Source organism: Opisthorchis viverrini (genome assembly GCF_000715545.1).
Source record: "Opisthorchis viverrini unplaced genomic scaffold opera_v5_58, whole genome shotgun sequence".
Taxonomy (NCBI): Eukaryota; Metazoa; Platyhelminthes; class Trematoda; order Opisthorchiida; family Opisthorchiidae; genus Opisthorchis; species Opisthorchis viverrini.
In genome coordinates, this window is record NW_008751716.1 from 813,149 (window position 1) to 829,265 (window position 16,117).

At 46.2% G+C, this 16,117-nt stretch overlaps 1 protein-coding gene across 1 annotated transcript; it reads right to left on the minus strand.

The window, feature by feature from the left end:
* Nucleotides 1-1,947: 1,947 nt before the first annotated feature.
* T265_03918 (hypothetical protein) lies at nt 1,948-14,064 on the minus strand (the record flags this gene model as incomplete). Its single annotated transcript, XM_009168519.1, has 7 exons — nt 1,948-2,387; nt 4,820-4,885; nt 6,415-6,616; nt 6,710-6,923; nt 11,835-11,970; nt 13,682-13,927; nt 14,000-14,064. 7 exons carry the CDS (start codon nt 14,062-14,064, stop codon nt 1,982-1,984), a joined length of 1,335 nt encoding a protein of 444 aa, XP_009166783.1.
* Nucleotides 14,065-16,117: the final 2,053 nt, after the last annotated feature.

The following is a 16,117-nucleotide window of genomic DNA, read 5'->3' on the forward strand; positions in this document are numbered from 1 at the left end:
CTCCGCAAAAAATGAGCATTTAATTCAACTTACGCACGTAAGTTGAAGCATAAGAATGGTTAGGAGGGCCATGTCCGCCCAATTAGCCCAGAGAAAGGCAAAACAGACAGCGTTATAGAGAAATTCAGTGAGTGGCCTACAATGCACATAACCGAGTAGATAATATGGTGCGACCATTTAGACGAGCTGGTCTAACATCAACGGATATCCTTAGGTTGGTTGTAAGCACTACAACTAATCGAAGGTCAATAGGCGCATTTCATCAATAAGCGAATGTGTTGCCAACTTATTACTTGTATGTGATATTTACTCATTTTTCATCGACTCAAATACTGGTCAACTAAGTGCATGGTGGGTGAGATCATGTGGCATGTTACGAGCTAACGGCATTTATTTGTCGATTACCTTGACTTTGAAGTATTTCCTTACTACTCGCAAAGGTCTAGTAGCATGACGTCATTACGTATCACCGCGAGCTCTGCACCGCCAAATGCGGATCTGTCCGCCGGCGATTCCTGAGTGGCGTCACTTACGCTGCTATCAGCGCCAAATTAGTTGTCAGTAAAAATCAAGAGCTCCGCATAATTGGCCATCCGATCAACATCGTCATTTCCGAAATTTCGTAGTGTAATGCGCTTACCCCGTGACGAAGATATGAGTAAGTGAAATCAGAATGGAAATCAGGCATATCGTGTAGGTTTCTCCAGTAAAACGGCTTTCACCTCTTCCGGGGGATTCCACTGGCCAGCGCGCGCTAACATTTTGGATACTTCATCACACCACATTAGCCGTTCACAGACCGGTCCAGCGAAACACAAACACGAAAACTCCTGTCGCTATGTAAAACATTAACCACAATCAAGAAAATGAACGAGTGTTCTTATGAAGTGCGCTCACTTGCATACCTATTTAGTTTGGATGGGAGACTCATCTGGAACCCAGCTGAATTTCTCGTTTATGATATGATTTTTCGTACCTATTGGAGTGCACAGCAGACAGAATAAGACTCGACAACAGGGGGCCGTGTACCAGTTAGCTGAAAATCCGAAGATGAAAAATTGACAGGCCGTGATGTCGATCAGGATGAGCGGCAAACCAAACGCACCCGACCCGGATACATTTTTAGAAAAAGCTGGTGATACCTAGTTCACATCAGGTGTTATTGACCCAGAGGTATACGCTCGACGCAACTATACTTCCGAGACCATAGAAACAGGCGTTACCAAGCTTCAGTTGCTCACCCCAAAGCGGTTTGGATGTGAGAGGCTGCTGTGGTCATGCCTCGGACCAGCAGCGGCAATGAATTTCAAATGATCATTGTGTCTAGATGTGGGCGCCCTGATAGTATCCCAGCCCTCGTACAAAGTACGGCAGTGAAGCATCGGTGTTGAACACTGATGTCATGCTGTCGATGCTGGTGATGATGATCATTATGTGAGATGAGCGTGGAGTAAACTACTGTCCCACAAGGCGAAAAAGTGGTCAAAATTGACTGTAAGCACAGGATTGGCTGTAGCTACACAGTGGGGGCTGAGTTAAGTTGAGAATGTTGAGGCATGATGAGTAGAAATGAAAAGTAACCATTCTTTGCCTGCAGTTTAGTCTGGTTGAATGAAAAGAGGGCAAATGTGGCAACGAACGGGATCCGTGGATAACCTGAGGTTGATTGCTACTGTGAAAGAATGAAAATATGGACCGGTAAGTGAAGCGAATCCGGCATCGTTGCAGATGAGTTTATCACCGTTTTGAGGTGGAACGAGCATTTTTTTTACCTGGTTTGACCCTACTTCAGCAGCTTAGACTTGTGCTCAAAAATATTAAAAGCCGTTTTATGGTAGAACTCCTTGGCCTACGTTATATACTCTGCAGCAGGGATATTCCTACGTGCCCTGGCCAAGATTTGCTCCCGTGACTCAGGGAGTTTGTGACAAAGTGAACGCCAGATGAGGCAATATTACAAAAGCATAATATATCGAGTTATTCAAGTCGGAGTCATGAGTAGCTGAGAAAAATCAACGCGGTTATCGTAGAAGGAACAAGTTCCAACGATCCACCTTCTTGTTGATGCGTGGAAGGTGGGTTGTTCAACCCAATCGATTCCGTAGGCCAACTGAGCGGATGAACGAAATCGTCCAGCTGGATGTATTGACATTGTGAAACAGTCGCCTTTTGCAGCGTCCGTCACCGTAGGAGAAATTAGCTTGGCGGTCGCGAATCCCGCACTCATGGCTGCAACAAGAATCCAGTCACCCGATGGACTCCATTTATGACGCCAAACTCCGCCACCGACAGTGCAACTACTCAGAGGAGTAGATGGTGCAGTCACGCTACCTGTTGTACTTGTGCGCACCATTCGTAGGTCCCAAACCCGAAGACATTCGTCGTAGCTAAGTGCGGGAAAATGAAAAAGCATTGAATCCGATTGGTACCCTTGAAAATCACCGCTAAGGCTATCTGTCCCCAAGGAGCAGCTTTTGGAAAGGACAAAAACCAGCAATAGAAGATAACAGCGTGTACGAACTACAACCTTTCTTGAGGACTAAGTTAAAGATTGTATTTACTTCTGTTATGGTGTTTATAGTTACTTATATGCTGTCAAATACAGCCATATCATGTCAGTGTTCACGCTAAAAGTCACTGCGGTGGACAGGCGTTAACTAATACTGTAATCATTATAGTGTAGTGCCAAATTTTACCAGGTTGAACCAAGGCATACCGGTGACACACGGAATACCCTGTTGCTGACCTCGTTCAAAAGCATTCTGAAGAGAAATCACCGAATTTGTCAGAAACGTGGTTAGGTGTGAGAGGAGAGCAACGAGCTGCTATGCGTGACACGATTTTATCAAGTAAGCCAAAGTGAGCTGATGTGAAATCGAAATGGGCAAGTGGGTAGACATGGTACGATCCGCCTATAAAATACCCAACTAACTTATCAAGGCTAGCAATTTTTCTGGAGAATAACTACATTGTGCAAATCGAAATCGGATATCCTAGGTGAGTGCATTACCATGACGCGCTATCAATTCATCCGGATTAATTCAGCGCAAGCTAACTTATTAACAAACCAACTGATCGCTCATCATCAGAATACAAACTCCGTGAGGCTCGACGCCTAAAGCATCAGGCTGATTGGTCCGGGTCGAACAGTGCATTCAGAATAGTGACCACCTGGATACATCTAGCGGGAAGATATTAAGCATGGTTGATGACATTGGTACGTGAAAACTAAAGCAGCGAACTGGGAAGCCAAATATGAATGGATATGCATTGTGTTCAGGCTTATAAAACAGCGACAAGACGGACATCATATACCGAATGAATAGCGTATTACCTTGACTACAAACTGGTGAAATTAACCTGACCAATCCCAATGTCTGCTCCTGCTCAGTTTCAGTGCTCATTTGGCTACACCTACGCCACATTTATGATTCATCTAGCGTAGAGTGAACCTGGGACATAGGCCACATAAGACCGGCTGATACATCCGAATTTGACCACGACAAACTAGGTTCACGAGAAATTTTCAGACGATGAACTGGTTTGCCGATAAGGCAGCCCATGATTCACTGATTAGGACAGATTGGTCGGTCATCTGTTACCACAGACGACGCCATTTTAATGCGCTCTGATCCAGTCACTATGACTATTCCAAACTTCTTCCTTGACGAAGGTTCCGCAGATGCATGGGACGAACCATGAACCAAAAGTTCACCGCGATATAAGCCTTTCTGAATTTCGACCCGTTCGATCACATAGACGCAGTCAGAGCGTAATATACATTTTCAACTTGTACATTCTCTCTCGAAATATAGACATCGACTGATCAGTCATTGAAAAACAGTTCTGGTATCCATGTTGGGAGGTTAGTTACATGCCAGTCGACGGAATTCGACCACGCCGGTTACCTGTTTAACAATTCTGATTAATAGACATGCTACATGGAGTAGTCACACTTAAAAAACCTCAGCGACGAGTTTATCCACGTGACGTAAGGAAGCATTTACGCATTTTGCTTTGTGAAACTACATTGCCTATTCGGATTCGTACGTCCACTACACCTAGATACTTTGCACGCATTGCAGTCGGAAAGTGTTCGAAAGGGCACCACCTGGTATCGAATGTCTTGTTTCATCACCGTTACTCGATACTGATCCCAAATATCCGGCTCTCTAAAGTCATTGCCTCGGTGACATGGGAATAAGTTACCATCCTATGCCAACGGCAAATCTTGCCGTAAGACTGCAGCAGAGGATACCCAAGTTACTCTACAGTCAAACAAACTAGTGAAAGCATTCTTCTAAAGAGGGCAGAGTGCATTTCACCCAGACATGATGCAACCAGAAATGAAGTTGAATTTTCTCCCATTGGATAGGCTAGATTTGACGCAACACCAGTTTCGCGACACGGGAAGATGAAACAAACGGCCCTCGCAATACATACTTTGGAACAAGGCGGCCGAGTTTTTGGGCTGCATAACCTGTTGTGGTGAAGTCTGAGAGAATACGAATCACTAACCCAGTTCAATTTCAGTGCCATAAAATAACTAACTGAATTTTACATGGACACCATCATCGACAAGTGGTAGTCAGAACACAATGAGTTACCACTATGTAGTGTTCATGCATCACACGTTCGTACACTCACTAATAGGTTATCAGTTTAAAGCCAAAGCGTGAGTGAAACGCATATGTTGTTCGAGTTTCTCGTGTTTGAACAAAAGTTGGATAGATCATTCACTAACCACGATTTAAACAAGCCAACATTAGAAGACGAACCAAAAAACAATATAACGGCAATCCAGAAGAAATGTCCTCACCTTCCCGTTGATATGATGTTCAAAAGTGTGGGGTGATTACGAACACTGCATACTCCCATTTCATGCCTGAAATCCAATGAAAACGCGGGAAACGTTGAAGACACCAAAATAAAAACAAGCGTGAAACAGATAGCGAAGATAGTTATTACAAATGTGATCATCATCAGAAGCAGCAACATCAGTGTTGACATCAAAATCTTTGTGATCTCTTCCACGCCCTCCTGCCAAGTCATACGTTGTCCACCTCGTGGTGAATAACTCACAAAACCTAACAACAACGGGGCGTGCATGATGGTTGTCGAAAACGGGCCAAATTCGACGAAGCACCCGCACGCATCCGAAGATGAGTTGCATGCTAGAAGGGCCGATGTCTGTTCTCATTTGTCCCACTTAATTTCGACACTGGAGACTTCCGATAACTCTTCAGGCCAGACAACGTTTACTTCTAAATTACGGTGCTCCATGCCTGATTCATTTCATGGTTCAAATGATCGTTGCAACCCAGATAAATGTGCAACATTGGACTTTCTTCGAGGCCGCATTTTAGTGAGACCCAATCTGATGAGGTATAAGGCCATACGTAAGGAAAGGTCAACCATGGAGCCCATGTTTATTAATCTTTCGAGGAATGTTACAAGTTGGTAGCTTGACCACTGGACTGCACTGGTTGGCCTTGATTGTTCTCATGAGACATCTTCTACACTTTCCAAAGGACTCTAACGTGGTCGAGTTCTTCTTAATCACTCATTTATTGAAAACTGAATCCAACTTGATTGATAAGTTCACATACGCAGGATATCCGTATGGCGATTTATCCGGTTACTACATGTGAATGGGGTGTCATACCAGTTTCCTGTTGTCTTCCACTACACAATGTCTCCCGCCAACACAATTCAACTGTATGCAGTGCAAACGAGTAGAATAATTGGATCTGGCGGAAGCACGACCCAAGTGCATGCTGTTATGTCCGATAGAAACGCACGCTCTGACAAAGTCAAGGTTAGTAGACGATCCGTCCACGCAAAAACACGACAGAACCATCCACTTTAGCTTCGTGCAACAGCAGGCTGAGTATGCATCTTTGAGCGAATGCGTGTTGCTGTAGAAAAAAATCGTTCAGTTGCAACACCCTTCCGGTGCCTGGCTGCCATGCTACCCGAAGGAAGCACGAGGGCTGAGGTACTACCAGATTGCCAAATCTCAAACAGGGGAAATCGAAACACGGACCTTCCGGTCAGTAAATTTGCACTCCAACCACTTGAACCATCTCGTGATACCGTAAGTTTGGGAGATATGCTCACGGTACCGTCAATCATTCATATGTCATATCAGCATCAACCCGCTTAGTGTCTAGTGTTCACAGAACACAATGAACCTCTCATAGTCCATATGAGAAGTGTGTGTGTGTGTGTGTGTGTGAAAATGAGCACTGAGTCGGACGAGTAGTTAGCAGATTGGTACGGTACGCTAAGCCTGCTGTCTGAGACATGCTATCCATCATGTAGCTAGAGTAGTGACAGACGAAAAGTGAGGGAAGCGTAAGTGAGCAAGAACAACGATAGACTTACGAAATCCACAACAAATAGACCACTCACTTCAAAGTGCAGACGGCGTGAGATAATTGCCTCGTGTCCCACATGTGACAAAGCCCGTCGTCCCCGCCAGAGTAGAAAACATGGTCTTGCAGAGAGTCCACAGAAGAACACCAGGCCTCAAATTGATGCGCACAAAACGCCCGAATTTTTACCGGTGTACTCGCGATGCCTTGTGTGAGCTCCCACAGGTGCACATTTCCGTCTGAATCAGAGAGGACAATCCAGAATTGAAAAAATCGGCCAACAGGTGACACAACCTACTTCCCGTGGTGGTTTTCAACGGATAGCAGAATACAGCCCGGGTGAACCTCGTAAAAACAAGGCCTCATCGCCAAACCATCCAGCAACCACACCCCAAGAGTTCCATCCGCATGAGCGGATAGCACAGTGTTGTTATCGACCCAGGAGAGGTCAAGCACACCTGGACATAAATAATTGCCGTCTACGAAAAAATCAAGCCCCTCCTTGGAGCTGAATGAATATAAGCTTCCGCAACGTATCCCGGTAATCTGAAGTAAAGTCGATAAGGAAATGCGTGGTTGAGTCAGTTTGAGTCGTGCGAATATTCAGAGTCAAATCAGTAATAAATTTAAATGAAGAAATAAAACAGCAAATAGAATGGTCGGTTGAGGTATTGCTTCACCATCAATGACGGTAATAACTTTCTAGTACCAACGCAAACAAATATGCCAATCTATTCGCGCACCACGGGGTGCGGGGTGGGGGTGCAAAGGACAAAGTAAAAATGGTTCAGCTGTAGCACCCTTTCGGTACCGAGCTGCCATGCCACCCGAAGGAAGCACGAAGGCCGGTACCGAGTGCCATGCCCCCCGAAGGGAAGAAAGAGGCCGAGATGGTTCCAGGTTGTCCAAGCCTAGACAGGAGCGATTGCGATGCAGAGGTTGCCTTCGAACCAAAGACCTTCAGGCCAGTAAGTTCGAACCTTAACCACTGAGTCATCTCACTTATTTTCAACCTAATCACACCCTTCATAACAGTTTGTCCCTTATTAATTCTCCCTAACCGTCTTATATGCAACTCCAGTTTGTGACTTCCTAGGGGTCTCAATATCCATGACCAGGAAGATACTGCAGTCCATGGGAACAGGTCCAATATGAATAACATCATTACTATACATAGTGGCCAAATGTGTTGGTGATTACTGGCAGTCCACTCAGTACGACCGGGCTGACCCATTTATACGAGGATAGTTTCATTCCAATTGAATTAAATAATAAACGCCACGCATTTGTAACCAGACAACGGATAGGTAAGACAAATAGAATGCCCCGACACAATGAAGGCATTCGGAGCGGTTATGCATTGGTAGAAGGGAAGACACAGACACAAGCCCGCCAACGACCGAAAATCTCCGGTCAGTACATTCATGATCACCACAGCCATTGCGTGTTTTAACATCCGTCACAGCCTGAAGAATTTGAAATTTACGAAGATATCTTGAACGAACGCACCGCCCTACTGGAAGGCATCAGTAGTATCCCGTTAAACATGGTTGTCGCATAACTGTATGTTGGACCTGCTACCGCCGTTGGATTGGTGTCGAGGCGATCAGCATAGTTCGAATGTGCTCGAAAACAGTTCAGCCATGTCAAATGCTGTTAAGATGCTACTAAAATATCTATCCTCAGCTTATTCGGGCCTTCTCGTAGCGAAGTTTCCCACTTAAGTGAAGAATGGCAGTGGGTAAACAGCGTATGTTTGCAGCAGTCGTCTACGATACTTTTCACGTCAACTGTAAACTGGAGAACCGATGTCCACGGAGATGCTATAATATAGGTCACAACCAGAAACCTCAGACGAATGTAGCATCATAAAAGCATGTAGCGCGGTGAACTGTTAAAATTATGCTTACCGTTATTAATAGCTTTGCAGCTGATCACCTTGGCATTATTCAGTCAGGTGAACGATTTTTAAAGACAATTCACGTTGAAGACTGTACCATATGCCCTATTTATACGTTATACTATTCCTTTATGGTGTGTTCTGTTTTTGGAAATGCTGTTGACTGATCCCTTTTGCTGACCATCAGAGTTGTGCGATTACATCATGAACTCCTGTAACTATTCAGTGGTCCCTTCGCTGTAAAACGGTGAAAATGCTATTAATTAGGGTGGTTGTACGACAGTGAAGCACCAATGCTAACACAGAAGTTGTCTCTGACGATGATTAATTCGCGTGTTTTCCTGATGGAAACCCTGATGGGACCAACGACATTAGCAAATCCAAATGAAGTTATTTTAACAAAATAATACAAGAGGAAACTGAAGCTAGTTGTGTAATATGGCGGCCCTTCAAACACAAACGTAGGGCCCGTATAGGGTCTTCTTTTGTCGTCCACACAGACCAAAGCTGTCTTAACAGACTGCACCCCGTATAACGACGGTGTTCGCTGACTGGCCTCAGTTCATTTTATAGGGTCAACTAGGTGTCAGATGATTTTTTATGGGAGCGATATGCAATACATGATGAGGATAATAATGTTGTAGAAATTCAAACAGCACCCTATACAACAGCTCCTGTTCCGTTAAATTTCCAAAGAACGCAGACGTAACAGGGATTCCCGAATCTCAAATTTCAACCTTCCTTGCAATTGCATATTTCGTGTGACAAAAATATAGGCAGTAAAGTAAGCTGCACTAATTAGCAACAGCCACCGCTTCCGTAAATCACCCAAAGTCAAGACGATATTTCGGCTTTCCAGGCTGCTCGCTGCAATGACGGGTATGGTAGAAAAAGAAAAGAAAAGAAAGCGTTCAGCTGTAGCACCCTTCCGGTGCCTAGCTGCCATGCCACCCGAAGGAAGCACGAGGGCTGGGATACAGCCAGGTTGCCCAAGCCTAGACAGGGGAAGTCGAGTGGCGGGGGTCGGATCCGAATCACGGACCTTCCGGTCAGTAAATTCGCGCTCTAACCACTTGGGCCATCTCGCCCCCGACGGGTATGGTGAAGCAACCGGTTAACTGCTCTGATGGAATTTTGTCTCCTTGGATGAACAGACCTATCGTAACACTAACAAGAGTGGTCCATCGTACAATTGAATGTGAAACTTTCCAAAAGCTAGCTTATGGTGGTTTCTCTGTGTAGTAGATTGTTTTAATGAGAACTGTTCGGAGAAAGCATACATTTCCACATTCCGCGACACGAATAAATGTAATATTTGGAGGCTTACTTTGACTTAAAGCTGCCAACTTGACAGGGTGGTCGGGCTTCAGTGCTGCAATGATCCCGGGAGCCACACTGGCTGGAGGTTCGCTTCACAAGGTGCAACCATGCCAGAAAGGCCAAAGGGGAGCAGCCAGACCAAGAGCAGCGAGACCCCGTACTATGTGTAATCGTGCTACAAGGCGGTCTGGGGGTAAAGTTGTACTGTCCTGTGCGATAGGTGTGTGAAGGCAGTAGGGTGTTTGCCCCAGGCGATCAGCATGTTTTTATTTATGGAAACAGCGATGCTGCCTTCACCCGGGGAAGGACGGGTTAGAAAAGGTCGGCCCTAAAAACCGCACACTCCGACCGCCGGCGCATTATCCAACACGCCCTAAACCAAAGAGTCCGGTGCTGCTCAAAAGGTATCTGCTGTGCGCAGCCTCATCAGGAATGGGACCGCAATGCCTTATTCCCTGAGCCTTCGGGTTAGGCCAACCCCCTGCAGCCGAGCAGGTCATACTATTGAGTCATCAGCTCCGGGCAGGGTTCCCAAAGAAAACCCTACTGTCCGCTGCCAGACTTTTAGGTCAGAGGCTAGGGGCGGGATCCCCGAACAAAACCCTACATCGTCCTACTGCCTTGTGTATCAGACTTTTGGGTCAAAGGCTCAACCAAACCCCGTTCCTCGGCCTGGACAACCTCGGAGTATCATTTGCCCGCGCAGTTCGGTGTCCCTCCAACTAACTGATCAGACAATTGGCCATGTTTTCTTTGTCCACCATTTTCAGTGAGCGAAACTGTAGCACCGGTAATAAATGTGCCCTTGGTACATGATTTAAAGCTGACGTGAACAGTGAAGCAACCGGTTAACTGCTCTGATGGAATTTTGTCTCCTTGGATGAACAGACCTATCGTAACACTAACAAGAGTGGTCCATCGTACAATTGAATGTGAAACTTTCCAAAAGCTAGCTTATGGTGGTTTCTCTGTGTAGTAGATTGTTTTAATGAGAACTGTTCGGAGAAAGCATACATTTCCACATTCCGCGACACGAATAAATGTAATATTTGGAGGCTTACTTTGACTTAAAGCTGCCAACTTGACAGGGTGGTCGGGCTTCAGTGCTGCAATGATCCCGGGAGCCACACTGGCTGGAGGTTCGCTTCACAAGGTGCAACCATGCCAGAAAGGCCAAAAGGGAGCAGCCAGACCAAGAGCAGCGAGACCCCGTACTATGTGTAATCGTGCTACAAGGCGGTCTGGGGGTAAAGTTGTACTGTCCTGTGCGATAGGTGTGTGAAGGCAGTAGGGTGTTTGCCCCAGGCGATCAGCATGTTTTTATTTATGGAAACAGCGATGCTGCCTTCACCCGGGGAAGGACGGGTTAGAAAAGGTCGGCCCTAAAAACCGCACACTCCGACCGCCGGCGCATTATCCAACACGCCCTAAACCAAAGAGTCCGGTGCTGCTCAAAAGGTATCTGCTGTGCGCAGCCTCATCAGGAATGGGACCGCAATGCCTTATTCCCTGAGCCTTCGGGTTAGGCCAACCCCCTGCAGCCGAGCAGGTCATACTATTGAGTCATCAGCTCCGGGCAGGGTTCCCAAAGAAAACCCTACTGTCCGCTGCCAGACTTTTAGGTCAGAGGCTAGGGGCGGGATCCCCGAACAAAACCCTACATCGTCCTACTGCCTTGTGTATCAGACTTTTGGGTCAAAGGCTCAACCAAACCCCGTTCCTCGGCCTGGACAACCTCGGAGTATCATTTGCCCGCGCAGTTCGGTGTCCCTCCAACTAACTGATCAGACAATTGGCCATGTTTTCTTTGTCCACCATTTTCAGTGAGCGAAACTGTAGCACCGGTAATAAATGTGCCCTTGGTACATGATTTAAAGCTGACGTGAACAAACAGTGGGACAACTAGGTTCAGCATAATCCGGCTCATGCTGTGAACATACCAAGAGTACAGCAATCGGTGGATATCGACGCTTTATGAACACCAGATGAAGCCCAGTTTGGAATCAGCTGAGTCCGTAGTGCATCTCGCAGAGCACCTTCACCCAACTGTCACGACTTTCATGCCACAATAAACGTGAACTTCGCTGTAGGCAAACCCACTTCAAGGGAACCAAAAACGTTCACTGATGTCAACACATACGAAAGGTAGTTATGCGCTAAATAAAAACCACCCCTTGTGATAACAGGTAACTTGAGCACAAAATTCTCCGAACATATGACGAGAAAATGAAACTGACCTCATTCAGTTCGTAGGAGCCACAAAGAGCGATGTGGGAACTGGGTGAAAACTCAATCGTATCCGGGTGTAAATCTGTTGTATAGCTATAAGTTGAACTCCAGCTGAGGTTTGATCTTTCAGAGTTCTCCTCCATGCTGAAGAAATAACAACCCAAAAAATATCAAGCAGAACCTAAAAGCAGTTGGATAGAAGAGAAGTAATCGGTAGGCGCCGAAAGTCATGATACTGTCAAAAGGTCACTTGAAATCCTTTCCAAGAGAGTGAGTTTAGTCGAACATTTGGCATATTTACTTAACGAGAAAAATTACCACTAGCAGAAACGCTAGTGTGGAATACCAATACTTCAATGCCATAGAGCAATGTCAATTCCTTCAAGGTTCTTTAGTGAAAAGGACAGGAAGAGAAGACAAGTCTGGTGATTGCTTACAACAAGCAACGGAGGTGTCTACACCTTCAACATTCAATCGGGTGGTCCGAATGAAAGCTAACTGCATCGCTTAGACACCCCGTTTTTTAACGTCTCCACTCAAGCACAGAGGGTCAAGAGGACCCATTCTTGAAGGTGGGCAGCCGGAACAGCACTCTGACATCTCGTAACTTCATTCCTCTCATCCGTGCCACGTTTTGCCCTGCTCTAGGTTCACACCACTCCATATAATGCATGAAAAAACTGAATGACCTGACAAAGCCTCCTTAACCCGCAGTGGTGGGAACATTCCTCATCATCGCTGATCAACTAGCCGACTACAGCTAAAGTTCTAAGATAACAGTGTTTCAACACCTAAAGAGGTCTCCTAGTCTCCATCCGCGGATGCCAAGTCTAGAAGGCACAACAGTGCGGCTTGTGCTGTATTCCTTTATGTACCTTTTTGTGCCATAAGTGGCACGAGTTCAGAAACGCAATTCCGGTCTTCCAGATTCATAGGTTAAATTTGTTTGTCTCACTGTCATCAAAGCCAACATAAAGTCCGACAGATGTACAGTACTCCACAAACTTTAGTGTCTTAACTTGAACTCTTGTAGGTCTGTACGATGTCCCGCAACGTGGCATTATACTGTGGGTCCGAAGCCAACAAGGAAATATCTCCTCACACTACCATTAACAAACAAAGGGATTAGATGACCCTCGGGATCATTCGTCCTCTCTAAGGGGAACAGTATCGCATCCAAACTCCGAAGCAGTTGTCTACTAGTTCATCAGGTGGCGGCCAAGCGAAAGCAGATACTCCGAGCCGTAGATTGAAACTTCCCTCACTCCAGTTTGCATTTCCAAATCGAGACGGCTGTTTGGAAACCATATCTCTGTCACAAGCCCTGATTTGTCACCCTCCAGCGACTGCCTCTAACCTCAGCTTGACGTTTGTTGATACCTCGAAAGCATTTGATTCGGTTTCACACGACACAATGGTCAGATATGCCGAGGCGTTTGGAGAGCTGTCACATCTAGTTCAATACATCACCCATTCCTATGAGGACGCTGCAGCAGTTTTCCTCAATTCCAAGGTTCACTGAAAGGGAAGGGAGTCTGCAACGATCGACCGTGGCTGCTCAAACTATTGGATATGGTGACGCGTGTCCCGTTGAAAAAAATGGAGATAACAACGAACTACCTAATACCGAAGTTGACATCGTTCGTGCTCGGCCAAGTCCACCGAAACACGCTCAAAAGATTCCACAATTACATCAGGCAATCTATTCGTAGCTGGCTACGTCTACCGAAGGACAACCCGACCAGCCACACCCATGTCAGTAAACAACATGGAGACTTGGTACTCCAAGTCTGAGTACAAACGATGCAGCGGACATCGCGTACGGAAAACCTGTCTTCCCAGTCTCAATTATTACGCAATCTGACCAATGTTTCCGCATGTGTCAAGTGTTCGGGATCTCAGCCTTCCAATCCGAACCCAAGGTGCACGCGTAAACACCAAGGAAGAGCTGGTGGCTGCTTGGGGTGATAGTCTGCACAACAGCGTTGACGGTCGCTGTTTACGAGAGTTGGTCACTTTGCCTCTGTCGAATCGATGGCTTGAGTTTCCATAACGAGTGTTTCCACCGATATTTATCCGCTGTTTCCAGCTCCGACAAAATCTACTTAGGACGATTTAGAAGCGCCTGGTGTGGTCATGGTGGCCAGACGATCTGTCGTGGAGACTGATCAACCGGAGAATTCGGTGCATATTCTGCAGTCCTGCTGGAATACACATGATGGTATATGTGCACGTCATAATCGGGTTGCAGAGGAACTTCCTAAGGTCACAGTCATTGACTTGTCAGCTTGCCATTTTGGGCTCTCTGTGTACTTACGACACTTTTATACGTGAAAAATGGTGCTAAGTGTTCATTCTTGTCGTTGATTTTCACACCTGTTTCAGTATGACGGACACTTTGCGCCTGATATGCGAGTCTTGACTGTGCTAGCGCTTACCACGCCTGGAAGAAAATTTAGCATCGCTTGGCCTTTTTTCGGCTGATGACCTTTACATGCGTGGTTCCACACCAAACGTTCTTACAAACGTTAGGAATCATCTTGTCTGGTTGGAACTGGAAAGAAGCTTTTCTCGTTTTGTGTGATATCCGTCTGTAGCCCTTCCACATCTATCGCTTGCATTTGCCTTTTATGTTTGTGACCATGCTCTTCAGAAATAAACGACAGATATGGCCGTGTCACGCGATCAGTGGCGTTCTCTGTCAAAGTTATCATCTTTAGTGCTTAGCTCTGAATTCCTCCCATCCATTTATTGCCTCCTCTCATTCCCTTATTCTCATTGTCCCAGGTGAATGATGCTGCAGTGACTGGAAATGCGCATAGGAACATTGTTTGTGAGCTAAGCAATTGGCTGACGGATGTCTCGGAACCATAACTGGAGTCAACTAGAACCAGCGAATTGGTAATTAGGAAACGGCTCCTTCGTGAGGGATATGGCAATTTACCCAAAAAATGCATCCAGTACTAGTGAAGATGCCTTGACCACGTGTTACACAGGCTGAATCATCACCTGATGAGAACTGTTGTCTTCTACGCTTAATTCGAAGTAGGGCGAACATAGAGTTGGACAGAGCATGAGAAAGCAAAAGGAAACCAAGAATAGTGTGAGAGGCGTGGGTGCCGCCGGTGCTGTTTGCCTTTCGGAATGAAGTCCAGGTGCCCCTCTGTGCTTAGCTGAAGACACTGGACGAAATGGTGACTAACTGATGTCAGCGATTTTTATGCTGTCAGTTTCTGTTCAGATTGTCTGACAGGGTAATAAGAGCGAAGGCGCCCTGGACGTTTGTTGTAAGCTATCCCTAGGTCCCCTTCTTTTTACCATTGAATAGCTATATGTAAACAAATCAATATAGTTGTACGGCGCTGAAGTACCCGCATTCTCTGCTGGTGCTGCAGTCATTGATGATGATGATAGTGGTGCAAATGCCTTGGCCCTTGAAGTTATAAGTGTGTTCGTTTGCTTTGGTTCACCCAATGTGAGATGGATGTTGCAACGTTGAAGTCTACGTTGGTCCTCAGTCATGCTGGGTTCCTGTTTCAGTTTTGGGTCGGTGAAAAGAGCCAAGGTTGAGTCAATAGACGACCTGAAGTCACTTACTTAGAGAGCAAGGTGGACATTATGGTTAGGGTACGAATTTACTGCCCGGAAGGTACGTGGTTCGAACGCAACCTCCGCCTCTAGGCATCCCCTATCTAGACTTGGGAAACCTGGAAGTATCCCAGCCCTCGTGTTTACTTTGGATGGCATGGCGAGAAAAATCGTTCAGCTGTAGCACCCTTTGGGTGCCTAACTGCCATGCAACCCAAAGGAAGCATGAGGGCTGGGATACTTCCAGGTTGCCCATGCTTAGACAGGGGAAGTCGAGAGGCAGAGTTCGGGTTCGAACCACGGACCTTCCGATCAGTAACTCACACTCTAACCACTTGGGCCATCTCGCCCCGATGGCATGGCAGCTAGGCACCGTAAGGGTGTTACAGCTGACCGATTCCCTTTTTATCATTACTGTGGTCTCCCGCCGTCACCAAGCCAAAGGTAGACACTAGTTACCTAGCAGCAGCAAGTCATTCGGACAAGAATGTGGAGTGGTCATCTCAATCGAAAGTTATGCGAAAGTGAAGATGATGTCCGTCGGTGCCTATCACTCCAGTTTTCCGGCCCGAGACTTACGAGTAACAATGAGGTTCATGGAATACGACCTACTGTGTGGACTCACATGTCTCCAGTGTTCATGCTAGAAATGTTGTATTTTGTGGAACAGACAATGAATGCGCGGTTTTTTGTCACTTTTTTA